The sequence below is a fragment of the Curcuma longa genome, chromosome 7 (genome assembly GCF_044706935.1).
Source record: "Curcuma longa cultivar G26 ecotype Majalengka, Jawa Barat chromosome 7, ITB_CL_G26_1.1, whole genome shotgun sequence".
Classification (NCBI taxonomy): Eukaryota; Viridiplantae; Streptophyta; class Magnoliopsida; order Zingiberales; family Zingiberaceae; genus Curcuma; species Curcuma longa.
The window spans coordinates 8,680,644-8,699,590 of NC_133867.1; the positions used below are offsets into that span (position 1 = coordinate 8,680,644).

General features: G+C 37.1%; 2 protein-coding genes across 2 annotated transcripts; one reads left to right on the forward strand and one right to left on the reverse strand.

Annotated features, from left to right (window-relative positions):
• Nucleotides 1-3,521, forward strand: LOC141832079 (very-long-chain aldehyde decarbonylase GL1-1-like). The gene is given in 12 exon segments (XM_074719558.1): nucleotides 1-194; nucleotides 295-402; nucleotides 404-522; nucleotides 607-842; nucleotides 919-1,138; nucleotides 1,644-1,765; nucleotides 1,835-2,094; nucleotides 2,184-2,291; nucleotides 2,386-2,592; nucleotides 2,667-2,777; nucleotides 2,867-3,040; nucleotides 3,169-3,521. Coding segments are annotated over 12 exon segments (1,872 nt in total). The 5' UTR covers nucleotides 1-143; the 3' UTR covers nucleotides 3,325-3,521.
• Nucleotides 3,522-4,138: 617 nt separating this feature from the next.
• Nucleotides 4,139-16,784, reverse strand: LOC141831659 (uncharacterized). The gene is made up of 20 exons (XM_074719069.1): nucleotides 16,626-16,784; nucleotides 13,470-13,724; nucleotides 12,233-12,357; nucleotides 12,106-12,150; nucleotides 11,936-12,017; nucleotides 11,603-11,671; nucleotides 11,354-11,524; nucleotides 11,211-11,276; nucleotides 10,890-10,958; nucleotides 10,682-10,801; nucleotides 10,550-10,611; nucleotides 10,062-10,292; nucleotides 9,173-9,279; nucleotides 8,998-9,089; nucleotides 8,887-8,922; nucleotides 5,972-6,085; nucleotides 5,800-5,904; nucleotides 4,456-4,517; nucleotides 4,313-4,364; nucleotides 4,139-4,235 (listed from the first exon to the last, which is right to left on the reverse strand). The coding sequence occupies exons 1-20, from the start codon at nucleotides 16,782-16,784 to the stop codon at nucleotides 4,230-4,232; spliced, it is 2,028 nt and encodes a 675-aa protein (XP_074575170.1). The 3' UTR covers nucleotides 4,139-4,229.
• Nucleotides 16,785-18,947: the final 2,163 nt, after the last annotated feature.

The window sequence follows — 18,947 nt, forward strand, 5'->3', positions numbered from 1 at the left end:
CTGCCCGAGTCCAAGGCGCCTTCACACCACACACACACAAAAACACACGCAGATCGCGCTGGTGCGGGTGGGGCGCAACGACGCTCTTTAAATCCCTTCTTCTTCCTAAGCTCTGCCTTTGCAAGGGCTTGCAGAGGAGTCACATGGCGGCTCCCTTCTCTACTTGGCCATGGGAGAATCTTGGCTACTTCAAGGCACTTGCAGGCCCTCACGATCTTAGATTTCCTTTTCTTTTTTTAGAAAAAAAAAACGCAGTAGTAAGTTTTTGCTATGTTAATCCTAATTCATCTGCAGTATCTTCTCTATGGTCCTCTGCTGGCCAAGGCGGTGTACTCGAGGCCATGGCGGGAGCAAGGCGATCCCTCGGACATGTGGTGCCTTCACCTCCTCCTCCTCTTCGCCGCTCCGCGCCCTCGTCTACCAACTCTGGCACTCCTTCGGCAACATGCTCTTCCTTGTCAGCCGCCGCCGCATCCTTAGAGCCGGCGTCGACTTCGAGCAAATCGACCAGGAGTGGAACTGGTAATGATCCCTCTCCTTTTGGAGGCTTTTTCTCTTGCTAGCTTTCGAGTTCGATTGACTGGAACAGTGTCTGCCCGATTTCAGGGACAACTTTTTGATCCTACAGTGCATGGTGGGCGCGCTGCTCTGCTTCCTCTTCCCGACCCTACGAGGCCTGCCCGTGTGGGACGCCCGGGGAGCCCTGCTCGCCTTCGCCCTCCACGTTACCATCTCGGAGCCGCTTTTCTACGTCATCCACAGGGCTCTCCACGCATGGCCCTCTCTCTTCCACCATTACCACTCCCTCCACCACTCCTCTCGAGTCCCCCAATCCTTCACAGGTATAATTACAGTTCCGTTTGCTTCTTCAATCCGACATCGCGGTAATAAACGTGGTGCCGTCGCTGATGGTGGCAGCTGGGTTCGGGACGCCGTTGGAGCAAGCGATGCTGTGCGTGGTGATGGGGGTGCCCTTGGTAGGGGCAGCTATGGCAGGACTAGGCTCGGTGGGGCTCATCTACGGGCACGTCCTCTGCTTTGATTTCTTGAGGTGCATGGGACACAGCAACGTGGAGGTCTTTTCTCATCGCCTCTTTGAGGCCATGCCCGTCTTCAAATACCTTATCTACACACCTACGTAAGCGCGATCATGCTTTTTCCACCATTTTCCTTTTCCTCAATTCTTAATGTTTTTTAAATCGAGGTGAGCAGAGGATTTGGATTTGTCTCTTAAATGCGCATTGAATGATTAGGGTACGTTGGGGAGATAGAAGGAAAGGTTGAAGCAAAACAATCCAACAGATGAATTAAAAAGGAACATGACTTTTTGTTGAGTACAGTTTGGCAGACATTAATGCAGACGCTAACAGGAGTAAATATCGAGTTTGTTGTGTTTTGTTTTGTCTATAGTTTTCATGGATTAGTTTCGGTGAGTATTAACTGACTGATAGATGTCGACATGCAATTGATGATGTCGAAAGTGATCGATAGAAATGTATATACCAGGGAATTGAGATTGTTTTTTTACCATGAAGAACATGATCGGAATTTAATAGACAATGATTTGTCAGTGAGTTTGGCGAGCAGGATTCTTGAACAGTGAAGAAGCTTTTGCCTCATGTTTTCATTGAATTGTGATGCAGGTACCATAGTCTTCATCACACGGAAATGGAATCGAATTTCTGCCTGTTCATGCCGCTGTTCGATTTCTTGGGAGGAACTCACAACGGCAAGTCATGGGAGCTCCAGAAGAAGATTAGTTCAGGTGTTGCGAATTACGAGACATATGGCTTTTTAGTTGATCGAATCTAAAACCCCGAACTGCGATGCGCAGGGGAGAATCGTGAGGCAGTGCCGGAATTCGTGTTCTTGGCGCACGTCGTGGACGTGATGTCGTCGCTGCACGTCCCCTTCGTGTTCCGTAGCTTCAGCTCGCTGCCCTTCGTCACCAAGCCGTACATCCTGCTGCTGTGGCCGGGCGCCTTCGTCACCATGCTCCTCATGTGGCTCTGCTCCAACACCTTCCTCCTCTCCTTCTACACGCTCCGCGGCCGTCTCCACCACATCTGGGTCGTCCCCAGATGGGGATTCCACGTAATTCGTCGGCTTCGATGTTTCTTGCTCCGTGATTGTCACTCGACTCCGTGTTTAAATTAAATTCACCTGTTGCTTCTCGATCGCAGTACTTTTTACCCTTTGCAACCGAAGGCATCAATGACCAAATCGAGCAGGCCATCCTCAGAGCTGATAGACTGGGGGTCAAGGTCCTCAGTCTCGCCGCATTGAACAAGGTTTGAGTATTCCTTTTCTTCTTCCAAAACGTAGTATGGTTGTATGATGATCACAGACACTGATTGATGAAGACGATGGACAACTTGCTTGCAGAATGAAGCACTGAATGGTGGAGGGAAATTGTTCGTGGACAGGCACCCCAATCTCAGAGTAAGAGTAGTTCATGGCAACACTTTGACGGCAGCAGTCATCCTCAATGAGATTCCCAAAGATGTTACCGAGGTGTTCTTAACAGGCGCAACGTCGAAGCTTGGTCGAGCAATTGCATTATACTTGTGCAGAAAAAGGATACGAGTCTTGGTAAGTGTCAACTCATCATGCATTCAAATCTGAAATTGTCTGCAAACTTATTGATTGATTGTTTCGAACAACAGATGCTAACTCTATCGACTGAACGATTTCAAAAGATTAAAAAGGAGGCTTCATTGGAATGCCGAAAGTACCTTGTTCAGGTCACAAAGTATCAAGCAGGGCAGAGTTGCAAGGTAGGAATAACTGAATTAGCATGGCACTGAACATGGTGCTTACTTGTGTATTTATACATTTGTTGGCTGTTTTTTGATCTTTTACTCAGACATGGATTGTTGGCAAGTGGATCTCTATGAGGGAGCAGCGGTGTGCTCCACCGGGCACGCACTTCCACCAATTCGTCGTCCCTCCGATCATCAATTTCAGAAGGGATTGCACTTATGGCAAATTAGCAGCAATGAGGTTGCCACTGGATGTTCAAGGACTAGGAATGTGTGAGGTATTGTCCAATCTCACTCATTAGTCTTAATTCACATATATATCTGAATGTCATCGCTACAAAATTGCTTTTATCATGCCATCTAACTCTGACATATTACTTGCCATTTGTATCATCGAATGAAACAGTATACGATGGACCGAGGCATTGTCCACGCTTGCCATGCAGGAGGGGTGGTGCATTTTCATGAAGGATGGACACATAACGAAGTCGGTGCCGTCAATGTCGACCGCATAGATATTGTGTGGCAAGCTGCACTTAAGCATGGTCTAACACCGGTCTGATCGTTACCATTTTACTCATCACACATACCTAGCCAACTTTGTCTGTTCTCTTTCAGTGTGCAAAAGCCATAGATCTGTGTCTCACAAAGCATGTGTATCCAATTGATGATTATATGTTGCAATATGTTTGCATTGTTAAGATCACGAAGGACAAAATTCAGATTCAATAATAACAAAGGAGATCTCAGATTGTTTTACTCTTTTTCAGTGTTGCTATGAGTCCAGTGTTGGTGTAAGTTGGTAGATTGTTTTAAAACTTGTGTTGTTTAAGCATCAGATGCTGTTGTGGAATGATACATGAAGCATTTGATCAATAGGAGAAATCAATATCATAGGAATTAGGATAAATTTTTTATGAAACAATATCACTAGCTAGATCCTGAAATTGAAACGTACATTAAGATAAATTTTTTTATGAGCTCATCAATTTCACTTCTTTTTTGTTGTGAGACTGGAAAGTCTAAGTCCAAAAAAGGGAATAGAAATGATGCAGATGTAATTTGGAAGATAAATTTATAGCACAGGAATAACGAAAGGGAAAAACAACAGGTATCGTAATCATTTTGCAACTTCATTAAACAAACCACAAACAGCCCCTAAAAGTTTCAAAAGTCAGGACACCAATTTACAATTTACTCAGAAAGATGAGTAATTTATTAACAAAACAGGAGGCTTGCAATGTAAATGATTCATTGAAACCACTTATTTATCAACTATTGTAAATTATTGGCAAACCTAGAAAGGAATAGCAGAATGGAATACATCACACAAAATCAAGTAGTTTCAGCATTTAATAAGCTGAAATGTCGCTGGCCATAAATGTCTTTCTAATCTCTAGGAATGAAAGCGCATTCAAATACTCATGTGCCCTACTTTCATCTTTTCTTCACACGTCTCAGTCGTGGTTATGCCTGAGAAACCAAGTGATTTCTTGTTAGATAATTTCTATGACATCAACCATGGAAGAGGAAGAATGCAAGGCTCTTGCCTCGGTATTTCTTGACCTTAACCTTTTCAGTTCATCCATTGTACATATCAGCCTGCAATGTAAGCAAGATAATGTCAGGAATGGTTCTCATTTAAAAGCATCTTTGAAGGTTGAGACAGTGTTATTGCATGCAGTTGTTTTACCTCCACTGCAAATCACATATCTCTTGCAGCAGCTCCTTCTCCCTTTCATGGGCAGCTTCCAACTGCAGGAAACAAAAGGTGAAAAAAGCAATCAAGAACCAGAACCTAGCAGCTGTGTCTACTTGCACGTAGACTTATATTTAGGAAATTATGTAACGCACTTTGAAATCTAGGATAAATTTAGGATTTATTTTGAAATTTTAGAGTTTATTTTGAACCAATCCATCAACTCAAACACGGTTGCTCCACCACTTATGCTTTGCACGGCTTCCATCACCTTCCTCAACCAACTTCTTCCACTTCATCCACTACATCTCCAGCACCAAAACCACCTCTGACCGCAATCCAGGGGAATGAGATAGCCGATCTCGCGTCCACCCCATCGTCATCCACACATCTATATATGTCAGTTCACTTGGCCTCTTTTCTGGGTTGTTGTTACATTTTCAAAAGGGGTATTTGTTGGGACGATGGCTCCTCGCCCTTGTTGCTGGATTTAGCCACGGTGCTATGATAGGTTGACAATATATCTTAAGTTAGAGGTATAGGTGTGGTGTGTCAAGCATGTAAAACTTGGAATGATGAATATCTTAATCGAGGAGCTATAACGGAATTTTATTAACGATTGTCCCATTTTCACTATCTTCTTTACCATATTAGTTTACTTATGTTCACCATCAAAATAATAAAGTGTGATATGGTGTTAAAAATAATATTGGATATTCTTACTCTAATAGCTCTCTGCCTTTTGAACTATTATCCCCGACTGTAGTTCTACGTACATTTATCTCTCAAACTACACTATTTATTAAGCTATAAGTAAAGTGTATCGTAATATTCTATAGTTGCATTTGAAATATCACATTTATACATTTGTAGTAGGTTAACAATGCTCATTTGTGTTAGTCTTGTTTAGCTATGAAAGCACATCAATATAACCTCATATTAACCCTATTACTTCTTGCATAATAGGATACATATATGTTGTGTGTTGTATGTAGTGAAACTATCCCAAGTGAGGTGGTTTTTCTCATATGTGAAAAAACAGACTTTAGGGTGCCAGCGCATAATCACCATGAGCATAGAATTTCTCGGTGCTCATTCCATAAGATGCAAGCTAAACGCACAAGCAATGCAGCCCAAATATCTTGGCAATTTACTAGTTACATGTATCCTTATAAATTCATTGAGGTCTAGGTAAGTAACACCAGTCATCAATCTCTCTTAGTTATGTATAGTAACACTTGGATGAAATGAGGCAAACTTCAAGCTAATCCATGAACTAGAAAACACAGGCTTTGCAACAAAAAGTGAGCAGGAATTAAAATGAACTGCTAAACTCACAGTGTCTAAACTCACAGTGTCCTCATTCGAACGATTTGATGAACCAGTTGACATTGATGATAAATCACCAGAAATTAGCTGCTTCATCATACCAATGATACAGTCCTACAAGAGAAAATATGTTTGAAGAACCTGTAAGCATCAGGTTAGGAAAGAAGGATAGTCCATTTACCCATTGCAAGATATTTGCTTGCAAGACAGAATGCAGTTGCGGATACATGGAATGTCCAAGATCTGATGGATGGTCAACTGATCCTGCTGGGTTTGGTGATAGTTGAGAAAACACCTGCAATGATCCACAAATTCTAAGATATCTAATGTCAGAAAAAGAAAGTGAACGATAGGAGGCCTGCAGTGGTTGAAAGTGAGCATAGCTCTGCCCATATTAAAATGTAACAACCATAGTTTATCCCAATCATACTCCAATAGCATACCTCAAAATGTGACAGTTTATGGTCTGATTGTGTACAATGGGTACCAATTTATACATACCTAACAGGTATGTAGTTTATCTATGGTATGTAAACAAAAGTGCTAATAAAAGAGTGTTTACAAAATTTCTATGGATATAAGTTTAAGATGGTTCTAGTGTAAATTTGCATAAAAGTGAGAGCTCATGCAAAAAAGAGAAAAGTATTTTGTAAACACTCTAAACAAATGACAAAATCAGTTGAACGGATCATTTTTGGATAGAAAGAATACATATATCGTTGAAGAGAAAGGAAGAGATGTATCCCGCCCAAGGGATAAAGGCAGACTGGCCAACTAAGCTAGTTGGCACCTTCAACAAAAGTTTGTTTTTTGCAATCATCTCATTAACTGCACTAAATATCTAGTGGAAAACATCAATCATTGTTCAAATTTCATTTTATATTTTCTCAAATAAGAGATCGAGCTTATTGAGATTTATTGAAATCAAAATGGCATAAAAAAGGGCACACGTTGGACAAGATAGAACTTGTGGAGAGCAATTGGATGGTAGAAATTTTAGCAAGTACTAAAGGCAGCTCCAATGAGATGACAGAGGGCAGTCGAGCAAATATTTGGCACACATCACAAACCTAGCTATAGGAAGATAATGAAACCCCAAGCAGGTCACTACCTCATGGTCAGTATTGACTAACACCAACTCCACTACCAGTCATTACACCGATCAACACTGAATTGATTTTATTCTGGCAAATTACTGAATTACTGAACCACATCATCAGAATGAGTTTTTAGACATTGCATCAAATACTATGTAGAAAAAGAAATGTTTTCCATGAAAACTACTAATAATGAAAGAATATAATAGAGAAACAAGGTTTGCAAGGATTGCGAGGTGAAAAATATTTCTCCAACCAACAAATTCTGTGCCCTGAAATCTACATTTTAAATTCTTCATTTTTTGTATAGTGTAGGATATGAATTAGGCAATTCAAAGAATCACTACAGTAAGAGTATCCTGAATATTAGATATTAGTTGGTTGAGAATATAGCTATTAGGATTATAATGAGATGAAATAAATTGTTGAGGAAAAAACTGTTAGTAGCACCTTTCTCAAGCATAAAATCTAGAAAATAAATTTTCAAAACTTGTGCAAATTGAAAAAGGAAAAAAGAAGCAAAAGATCAAATGACCACAAAACCAACTTATGTGGTTCACCCAATGTGACTATGTAAAAGGGAAGAGGAGGAGAATCCACTATTCAGTAACCTGGAATAGTACGAGCAATGGGCACAGCTTCACCAACATGCTTGAAGAACCCAAAGATCAAAACGCCCAACTCAATAAGATTGGAAACCAAGAGGATGAAAAAAATATATCTATAGCACAAAAAGAATTGCTAAGCTACAAAGGGATTCTCAAGATTAATCTCCATTTTGCTTCACTTGATGAGAAAGGGGACACTACCATACACAATGCCCAAAAAGGAAGCTAGTGAAGAAGCCCAAGAGAGAATGGAAGAAAGTTGGAGGCTCAAATTAAGGTGGAGCTTCAAAGGTAAATGAGAAGGTATTATCTCCTAATTTGAATTTAAATTCAAATTTTAAATCTTCCATGAAAAATTCATATGTTCATTTAGCTATGCATAATTTTAACTTTAAACATGATAATTCTAGGATTAGATTTCATGATAACTCTTTTTTGCCTAAGGTTAGGAAAGAAGCTCAAAACATAAGAAGGGCAGGCACATGCCTAGGTGTAGGAATATGCAAGGAAAGCATGGGAATTCTAATTAAGGAACACTAGTATTTTCCCTCCACTAACTTCCACTAAGGTTTGAAATCTCATTCCGAGCCGAAGTTTTAGTCCCTGACCAGAATGAGACGTGACAACAAGCCGACACTCGATGTCGAAAACACAATAGGAGAAAGGAATTGAATCAAAGGAGAAAAGGAAGAAAACCGAAGGAGAAAGAAAAAGACCCTAACATTATCATGTGGTTGTCATAGAAGCTTCCGCTGGAGTTGGGCACAATGACCACTATCATAGTAGTCAATGGTCGAGCAACTTCATCTCCAATAGTAGAAGCCTCAAGAGGCTTCATCGTCTCAAAAAACTCATGAAAGCTTTATTATTCACAGTTAGAAGTTTTCGAGAACTAAGGGCAACCAAAGATAATGGTCAATGGAAGGTTTTTAATCATAGTTTTGTTGTCTCAGATAAATACTGTGTTGTTTGGAAGATGGAGCGAGATGCTTTGCATGTGTCGACTGGCATGGATATTTAAATCCTTGACTTCTAGAATATCCATATGTTGTATCATGTCTATGGAATAATAGTTATGACAAAGTTATGGCACCATATCGTTGTAAAAATTGACTGAAAACCCTTTAAATTAAATTTAAATAAATATATCACTCTACATTTGAATGATTGTGATGGTAACCAAGTCAAAATTAAGATGAAAATGAGCACATAAGACATTTTCCAAATATATCAATTAGGGTGCATTCAAACAATTTTTCTTGTTTGATGAGAACCAACAATGAAAAGGTAGATATAATAAAAAGTGTTATGGCTAGAAATTCATAAGTATGAAATGGATTGTCAAATATGAGAGACTTCCTAAACAAGAAAAGATATAGCATCCAACAAACCTGCATACTTTGACTCTTTTGAAGGATTGGGGAAGCCTGAAATAGTAACCCGACATGCCAGCATTACAATAGACAAAAAAAACACTACTAGAAAAACCATTATAAATGTACCTTTTCTGAATCAACAGTTTCTGACATCACTTTAAATCGACCTTTCCTCTGAACTTGTGGAAGCTTTGACTTATCTTCAACATCATCAACACCTATTGCTACAGACAATCTGAGCTAAGAGAGTGTAAAACAGGTATAATTATATAGTTTAATAAACCAAATACTGAATGCTTGCCTGCTGACTTTGATGGTTTAGCTATTGTATCAATAGGTGTATCATTTACTTTCTGAAGTTCTCCAAGGCCATTTCCACCATTTTGGAGATGATTTTGTTTTCTAACACTAAAGAAAACAAAATAATAACTACTTAAAAAACTTGGTGGAAGTAAATTATAATAGCATGTTGGCACATCAATCATCAAGGTTGGGCAATGTTACTTGGTAGGTAAAGTCAGTGTCCATATAAGGTAAAAAAAAGAAGTTAATGTGATGTCAATTCCTGAATATTTTATAAGGATGGCAAGACCAAAGAGGTCTATAAAGAACCATAGATGGAGCATTTGCAAACATATGTAGTTGAGCGTCCAAGCACAACATTAGCAAGAATACCATTGGAAAATAGAGAATAGGCAGTCCCTTTCAGGAGAATAATGAGGTATATTAAGGTGGAAAAAAATCACATTTTTTTCCTTCTCTCCTTTTTCTCCCTACAACTGTTGTAAGTTTGTCATCTTAGCTTCTTCCCTACATAACCTACATCATCTATGGTCCTTTAGTTTCTAGTTTGAACTAAATTCCAAGAGATATCCCAATCCATATTGAATGTTGAACAAAAGCAACAGTGGTCATCACCACAATGCAGCAGTTTATATAACAAAAGCAATAATGAAATTTGAATGATAAAGAGAACAATTTAAGTAGAAACTTTTATGCAAATACATGATGAGGTTACTACCACATAAACATAGCGAAGAAACTGAAAATGGATGTGCACAACAAGTTAATGCAAGTTATACATGAAGAAAAGTTTGTTTAAGTGTAAGAATAAGGATAACAGACAGAAAACAATGAAACATTGCATGTATTTGTTATTGGAGTTGTACAGCATATAGCACATGTCAAACCTTTCTACTTTTGATGATGGGATAGGTTCTGAAAATGATAAATTTGTAGAAAGTCTTCGCTCATGAGACGACTGAGCTTGCAAATTGTCTTGGTTCTTTCCAAAAAACTCAACTTTGCTATTTTCACCAGATCCATTTTGTTCATGGTTAGGCTGCAGATCACTTCTGATAATTTTCTGATCATTGATAACAGCGATCTTAACTTCATTGTCTGATCCATTAGATTTGTTTCTATTAAAAAAATAAAATAAATAGTTGTTCTTAAGAAAAATGAAATAGATAGTTGCATGAGAATTTAGCTGCTATTATGAGAATTTATGTTGAGAAACACAGTTGAAAGAAATGTGTTGAAAGAAAGCTAATACAATGAAAAGATTAAATACCTGAGTTGCTCCTGCACTGATGTTTCATTAAATTAAAGTAACAGAAATGGCATTCAATAGAAACATACTAACAATGATAAAACCTATATCATTTCCATATATTACCTCTGGCATTGTGCAGGTGGATCAGCTGCCATAAGAGCTGAGTCATCTGAGAGGACCACTTTCTGCTAATTCATATGTTGTTAGTAACCCAGACAAACTTCTCCTATCAATTTAAAGAAGGCTAGAACTTACAACTTCACTACTACACTTTGAAGAGAAAATAGGCACAAGTTCTTGAATTGTTTCTTCCAGAGCCTCATTTTCAAGCATTTGGCTTGAATTTGAGTCTTTAGTTTCTTCATGTTCCATAATCTGACATGATTGCATTTACTTTACCAAAAGCATTTACTAATGGTTTTCACTTACAGAAACAATGGAAAGATAGACGAAACACGTTTACCAATGAAGCCTGAGCTTTCAAATCCTCCATATCAAAGTTCCAAGCACTAATTCCTCGTTTGTATTCGCTCTAATAATGAACAAATGGATAGTCCATTGTAAGCATCAAAGACAACTAATAAATAGAAAGCACATGTGGTGACATGATATAATACATACTAAAATCTCTCTGAAAACAAGGATAAAGATATTGGACACAGGGTCCTATTATGGAGTAGATGGGAGAGAGATTACTGAGAGAAGCTTAAAGGAAATGCACTCTTGATCTTAATGGCAAAGGAAATAACACAATCACTTAAAGAAAGGTCACGAGAATGATAACCTGAGATAATTCTTCCTTCTCACTATCTAGCATTTTCTGTTGTGCAAGTAAATCTTCTTCTTTCTCCTATATTCAATAACAAAACTTGTATTATGGAACTTGATGTAATTAACTTCAAGCAAAGTAATTCCATATGTTCCTACCTTAAGTGCTTGATGGCGATCAACTAGAGTCGGTAAGCCATCCAAAATCTTTCGTACTATGTAATCATGTGACCGTGCCTGTTTGAAGAAAGGTTGTTTCAACAGCTTATGTGCAGACGGCCTCTTTGAGGGATCTTTGATCAAGCACATAGATATCATATCCTTGAATGACTAGAAGCCGAAAACAAAAAGAGAGAAATGAGTTGTCATTCAAACAAAGAGGATACAATAAATGTAAGAAAAGTTTACTTTAGAGAACTTTTTGTCTGTTTCGTAGTCAAGGCCTGGAGGAGCATTTTGCAAGGTCATGAGCAAGACCTGACATGTCAAATGAACTTGATATAGCAATTCCTATGGTAAAGAAATAAAATTTGGAAAATTTCAAGAATTGTCATGACCTCCTAATATATATTGAATGTGTGCCGATCAAATAGATAAAATGCAATAAATTGTGCTGGATTCACATCATTTGGCATCAAGATGTTGGCTAAATAATTTGGTAAATTGCAAACCAAGTAGTGTGACATTGAAGTTGAATAATTGGAGAAATGATACAAAAGTCCATATTGATGGAAGACACACCTTAATTGGAGGATACTTCGAAAAAGGAGCATGACCGTGAGCAAGTTCCAAAGCAGTTATTCCAAAAGACCAGATGTCAGCCCTGAGATATTTTGTGATAAATTCTTTGATATATGTGAGAGGGAGAAAATTAATTAACTAACTTAACCAAGGGAATTCAGTAAACCAACTTGAAATCATATCCATGGAGTTGCTCCATCACCTCAGGAGCCATCCTATTGAAGAAGAAACATGTCATACATTTGGAAGATGCTAGAGCATAATCACACAAACTTCTAATTAAACTAGCATTCGCACCAGCAAGGTGTCCCAACAAATGTATTCCTTGATCTTTGCCTATCACCTGAATCAAAGAGGCAAGCTGAAACACCAAAGTCCCCAAGTTTAATAGCACCTCGTGCATCAACCAGAATGTTTCCAGCCTAAATATAGACAGGACAAACTAGAGAGTTAAACTCGTAGGACTATATTTTGTGATTTGAACAAGGATAAATTATCAGTTCCATAATGAAAACTCCACAAACAATCTTGAGGGATGTATTACCTATGAAACAGCATAAATAATCTGTTAACAATCAAGAAACCACTGAAAAATTAGCACTTGTCAGAGAACGTTGTGAAGTTACATTATGTTTGTAATACTTCATCTAAAATATGGCCATTCATTATCCATCTAATCCGATAAGATTGGGAGTATCCTTGGCCGGTGCAAATCATTTCTATATTCAATACGTGAAATGTGAAAACTGAAAAGCATTAGCAACATAGGAGGAGAAAACCAAAAGTTGTAATGCTTATCACTATAGGCAAATTCGCTAAGCAACTACTCTGAAGTTCATATCTGTCTGTCAGTATTTAAGCACTCCACATATTTTTAGATAGCAAGAAAAAAAACTGATTTCTACCAATAGCAATACTAAATATAATGCTTGTGGTATCACCATCACTGATAATTCCTAACAATACCACATTACTAAGATTGTTAGCTAACATCATCATGCAATAAGGTGCTCATTAATAATACATTATCATTTCATTCTAAATAAGTAAGATAATCATACTGACACTTGAAATGCTACATGTTTGGAATTAGCTACATTCATGTAATAAACAAAGATGTCCTACTAAAATAGAGCAAGGAGATCAAAAATGGAAAAACATTATGCTAGTTTTCAATAAGCAAAACATAATTTCCTAAAAGTTATTGAAAAAATGAATTTGGAAAAACCAATATTTGAACCTTCTGGCTTTCTTTACTAAAATAATCAACAGTAGTCCCAAGCTTTGATGAAAAAGATTGACAATTATGTTACACATCAACTGACAGTGCAAAAAAGTGTCTAAACTCTATGAGAATCGATCCTAACTATATTTGTGAAGTTGACCACTAATAGTTGAGACCAATATGACTTCTTGTTGTTGTTGATGTCTATCTTTTACTATTACATTTGATAATTTTTTGGCAACCAATTGCCAAGAATAAAAAGGATTTACAAAATAAGAGAGGGGGCAGATGAATCCAACATAGGTGTACCTTTACATCACGGTGTATATGCCCATGATTATGAAGATATTCCAATCCTTTGAGCACCTCTCGTAACACTGTTGCAATGATGTTTTCATTGAATCCATTGGGGTAAGCAGACTTCATTATATGAAGACAAGATCCTCCCTCCATATAAGGCATAACCACCCATAGGTTGTGATCATTCACGAATGAGCAATGTGCCTTGAGAACATTGGGATGATCAATCAATATCATAATTTGTGCCTCTCGACAGATATTGCTCTGGAAAATCATAAACAGAAAGATCATTTACAATAGAATAAATCTTTTTCACTACCAATAAACTAGAATTAAATAGTTGCAAAATGATAGATTAACATCAAAGAGATTTGATATACTTTGATTTACACGAAATAGCATCCACCATATAAAGAAAAGTCAACAATTGACAAGTAAATAAGCTAGATGTTTGTCAAATTTATGACTAAATATCAAAGGGTTACTACAAGTTGTTAGTTGGTAGTCTCTTGAGACATGCAAACTCAAGGAGAAATTAATGTGCATGTGACAAAGCATGATTAATCAATTGTGATAAATGATGAAATACATAAATAATAAGTAAAGATAAAAAGTAGCATACTAACAGGGAAAGAACATCACCTAAACTTCATCAAAAACAATTATGTATATCCTATGGTTAGCAAACTCAGCCCATGTAGATACCGACTGGGATCGGGATTGGCAACAACTAATCTGATCATGGACAATTTGAGACATCTATTCAAGGGTTGCTAAGATGATGAAATTTCAATCAGAAATCGTTTATATCTTGAAACAAATCAACTAAATCATGTTAAAATTGAAAGGAATTAGTGATTAAGTTGGAAATCGACTGATTTCTAACCGACACAATGATTTCATCTCAATAATCATTCTAGATTGGCAAATTGATCAACAAGGTAGCAAGGAGCATGGAAATAATAAAAAAGAAAGAAAGAAGAGGGGAAAATTGTCTATTCAATGGGATTATATTTAGATTTGAAGAGAGCAGAAAGAGAACCTATTGTAGGAAGTGTTGCCACAACCCATCAAATTTCAAGCCCAAGAGAGGATCTTAATCCACCATTTGCCCCACTCTCTTGAACCAAGGGTATAATGCAATAAGAGCCAAGTAATAAACACATTGACCATGGCACCTTATCGCATGCTAACTCCTAAGTTAGTTGAGTTGAAAAAACAACTCCTAGACTGTGGCTATATTTGTCCCTCCAGAGTTGCCTTTAGTGCCTCAATATTGTTTAGAAGAAAAAGGATGGGTCTCTCCTCATGTGCATCAACTATCGAGCACTTAATAATATCATTATCAAGAATTAATATCTAAACCTTTTTATCAGTTGGGGAAAGCTTAATCTCTAAACTAGACCTGCGGTCATGATACTTTGGTGGATTACAACAAAGGATGAGCCTAAGACAACATGTATAACAAGATACAATTTTTTTGAATTTTTAGTTATGTCCTTTGGTATTACAAATGCACTGGCTTCTTTTTGAACCCTTATAATAAACTCTTCCTCCTTTTTCAACAACTTTATGGTAGTCTACTTGGATAACATTGTAGTGTATGGCACAACTCTTGAAAATCGCATATAACATCTCAAGCAAGTCTTCCAAGTGATACATAAGAACGAGTTATATGTCAAGAGGGAGAAATGCTCATTTGCCCAACAAGAGGTGGAGTTCCTTGGCTACGAATCTGCAATGGGAAGCTCATGATGGATCAAGCCAAGGCCAAGACCATTCAAGACTAGGAGTAATCCACCAAAGTTACAAAGTTGAGATCATTCCTTGGGTTGGTAAACTACTATTGGAGTTTCATCAAGGATTTTTCTACCAGAGTAACGCCCTTGACTGATCTCCTCAAGAAGGATGACAAGTGAATGGTTGTTGGAATACATTATCTTCAATATAATGTTTCTCCTACTATATCTTCAATATACTCTAACTTCTGAATAAGTCTTTATTTGTCACACACATGGTTTGTGGCATAGAGTCCATCCACCATGATGTGGTATTTTTAAGGATGTTAGCCATAAAGATAATTATGGCAAAACTTTCCTGAAGAGATCGATTGTTTATTGTTTTCCTTTAATCTTCTTTCAAGAAAAATTCCATTTTAAACTAGTCTTCCTTGTCATTATAAAAAATATAGGCACCTTTTTCTTTTTGGGTTTGACCTTACTTAATGGGGTAACCTGTCCTTTCTTATTCACTTGTTTATTACACATTTCCTTCTTCCATCACACGTACTTTAGACTTGCCATTGTTGAGAGCACTTTAGACTTGCCATTGTTGAGAGCTTTGGCATAGTTTAGTGTTTTTATTATTTTTAATTAAAAGGCTATTTATAATTATTTTGGAGTTGTTAGAATTTTTTAGACAACCAAGTTGTGCTTTTATAGAGAACAAATATTGCAATCTATAAAAGGATAAAAATCTCATATATTTGGGAGCTTCGAGTTAATAATATTTTTCTCTTCATGAGTTGTGAGTTTGAGATTTTTGGCAGCACGATTAGTTTGTATTACATTAGCCTACCTCCTACTTTCAATATTCACCTTCTAGTTGTAGGTTGTTATCCAAAAAAAAAATGACAAGTCCAAAGTATGTGATGGAAGCCATCAAACCTCTCAACCTAATCAGACAGCAAATCTCTTTGAAACAACTACAATGATTTTGATAAGCACTCCTAAGTGGCCTCTCTAAGTATCCCCCTACAACAACCCCTGCTACCCCCTATGTGTCCAGTAAATTGTCCCCAACTACTTGTATAATGTAAATACCTGTATATGATGAAGAGATGATCCATTCATTGAATTTATTTCATGATCCACATGGCACATGAAGACGACAGTACCAATTCATGTACATACAAATTTTACTTCCACTATTTCCACGCTGAATTTCATATGTAAGACAAGATTCATCCCTTGAGATGATGAGAAGAATCAATCTAAATTCCTTCTATCATTCATCTAATCAAAAGGCAAAGTAACGACTAATAAACATCGGCATCCCAAGAAGGAAAAAATGCCATCCTCGGACAAATTAATAGCTTACTACCATTGTTCCGAATAAAAAATCAAAGATATTAGCTTATATGAAAGAGTTAGAGATCGCACGCACCAAATCACTGTTATGTTTTTCAAAGTCTACAATCTTGATAGCAACGACCTCATCAAGAGGCACGCAGCGTGCGCGATAGACGGAAGCGCTGGCCCCCTGCCCCACCACCTCCGACAGCTGGTAATCCTCTACCCGGATCGGGTACTTCTTCCTCTCCATCGGTTTCTTTTCCGGCGTGGCGGCGGCCGAATCGAACCCTAGAAATCGATCCAGCCTGAGATCGCAAAAAAAAAAAAAAAAAAAAACACAGATAACAATCAGAGACAGAGAGAGAGAAGAGGGGAGAAGACGAACGACGCAGATGAATGAGAGTAAGGTTGGATCGGACAGAGACGAAGGATTGGAGGTTAGGAATCCCGCATTAGGAGGAGGAGGAGGAGAGAGAGAGATGACGAGTTCTTATCGACGAGGGCGCTTTTTAGGCTTTCTCGTGAAACCGAGAGCGACGCCGCGGCCGCGATTTGAGCTCTACATTTAAATGGCGGAGGCTCTGTTCGTATGGCGCGCACCATAAAGAAGTGTGATTTAACTATGACGTCACGCTTATGAACTGCAGCAGCCTTGCAATTAGTGGCCAGAGGTGGATCCCACGGTGGTCTTGTGGTAAAGAATGGGACACGACAGCTGCGTGGGGCTTTCTTTCCCAGCGTCGGCTTTTCAATGGTACGTTGTCCCCACCCACCCGATCTCGTACCTTAGCGGTCAGGCTTCTTGCGTTTAGAGGTGAGGTGTCAAAACGAAATATTTTTTATTTTTACTAATTTTTATTTTAAATATTTTTTATTTGTTAATCGTGTTAGATCATACTTGCAACCTCAGTCAGGTAATGTACACAGCTCACGGACTAAACCACTTTCACTCGGTCCGACCTATGGACCACGCTATTGAATCATGTCAATTACAATTTAACTATGGTAGATCAGGTGATCCAGTTATATGTTTTAGATATAATTTTTTTTTAATCAAAATTAATAACTTTGTAGAACAAAATTGATATCAAATTATATTGATAGATGCCATTAAATTATATTTATTGATGCTAATGAATTTTATGGTAGATGTTATCAAATTATAATGTAGTTATTATTAGTTAATATCTTAAGCCATATCAAATTGTACTTTATATGCTAACAAATTACAAATGACAAAACTACTGCTTTAAATTTGTACATATTCTACTTTACAATTCATATGCAAGTGCATGATGACTAGGGTAAAAAAACTATTTTGGGTATGTTTTGATTTAAATTATCATACATAATTTTAATTATGTAATTATTAAATAATTATATAATTAAGATTATGAAGAATAAAATATAATCTAATGTTGTTTGGTTCAATTTTAAATAATATAATTCTATCAACTAACTATCAATTGTTAGAATCAATGGAATCAACATATCTCCATAATAGTATGATATTTTTTATTTTTAAACTAAGTCTTTATGATTTTATATTTGAGCTCAATCCAAAAGGCTTGATTCCAATAGAGATATCTTCCATCTTATAAACTCATGATCTTATTCATGTATTTTTAATGTGAGACTTTGATTGTATTTCAACAGTTTCTGCACTGGCTCCTGTGATACGATCTTTCCCTCACACAAACATCAAGTCATCAAGGTGAGAAAGTCTTTGTTTTTTAAACCAATCAAAGAAATGGAAAATCACAAAAATAAAAAAATTACTTTAACCCAATCATCAAGACATCCTTTATTGCAATGATATACTTCTTAATATTGTTCCACCATAAAAAAAAATCCACTGCTATGATTCAACATAGCATGGAACTGCCTCTGCAGTAGCTTGTACCTTAACTCAATATAAGTAGTAGCCTTCAGATTGCTTGATGGCACTTTAACAGCCATGAGTTTCTCCAAATGCATCAAGTGTCTAGTTCTAAAATCATTCTCGCTCTTCTAAGCTGAATCTTTGCTTAACTCAACAAGGCAAATAACTAATACAACATCCTCTTGTTTTATCCACAAGTATTTGGTGCTATGAGTTTTTCTTTTAACCTTCATTGGCATTGAACTTTCTACTTGTTTAGCTGGGGTTGATAGAAGTGATTGTGAAGTTGGTATATCCTTGGTCGTTGCTACTATTTTTAACCTCTTCTAGCTCTTTCCTTTCATTGAAAACTAAAATTAAATCATCCAAATACAACATTGTGCCTGCGTAAAACACAATCAAATTGTTCAAATGGATAATATATAAAACTTAGATACAATCAAATTGTTCAAACATAATGTTCAAATTATTCAAATGGATAATAAAATCAAATACAACATAAATAAATAGTTCAAATACATAGAAATGAAA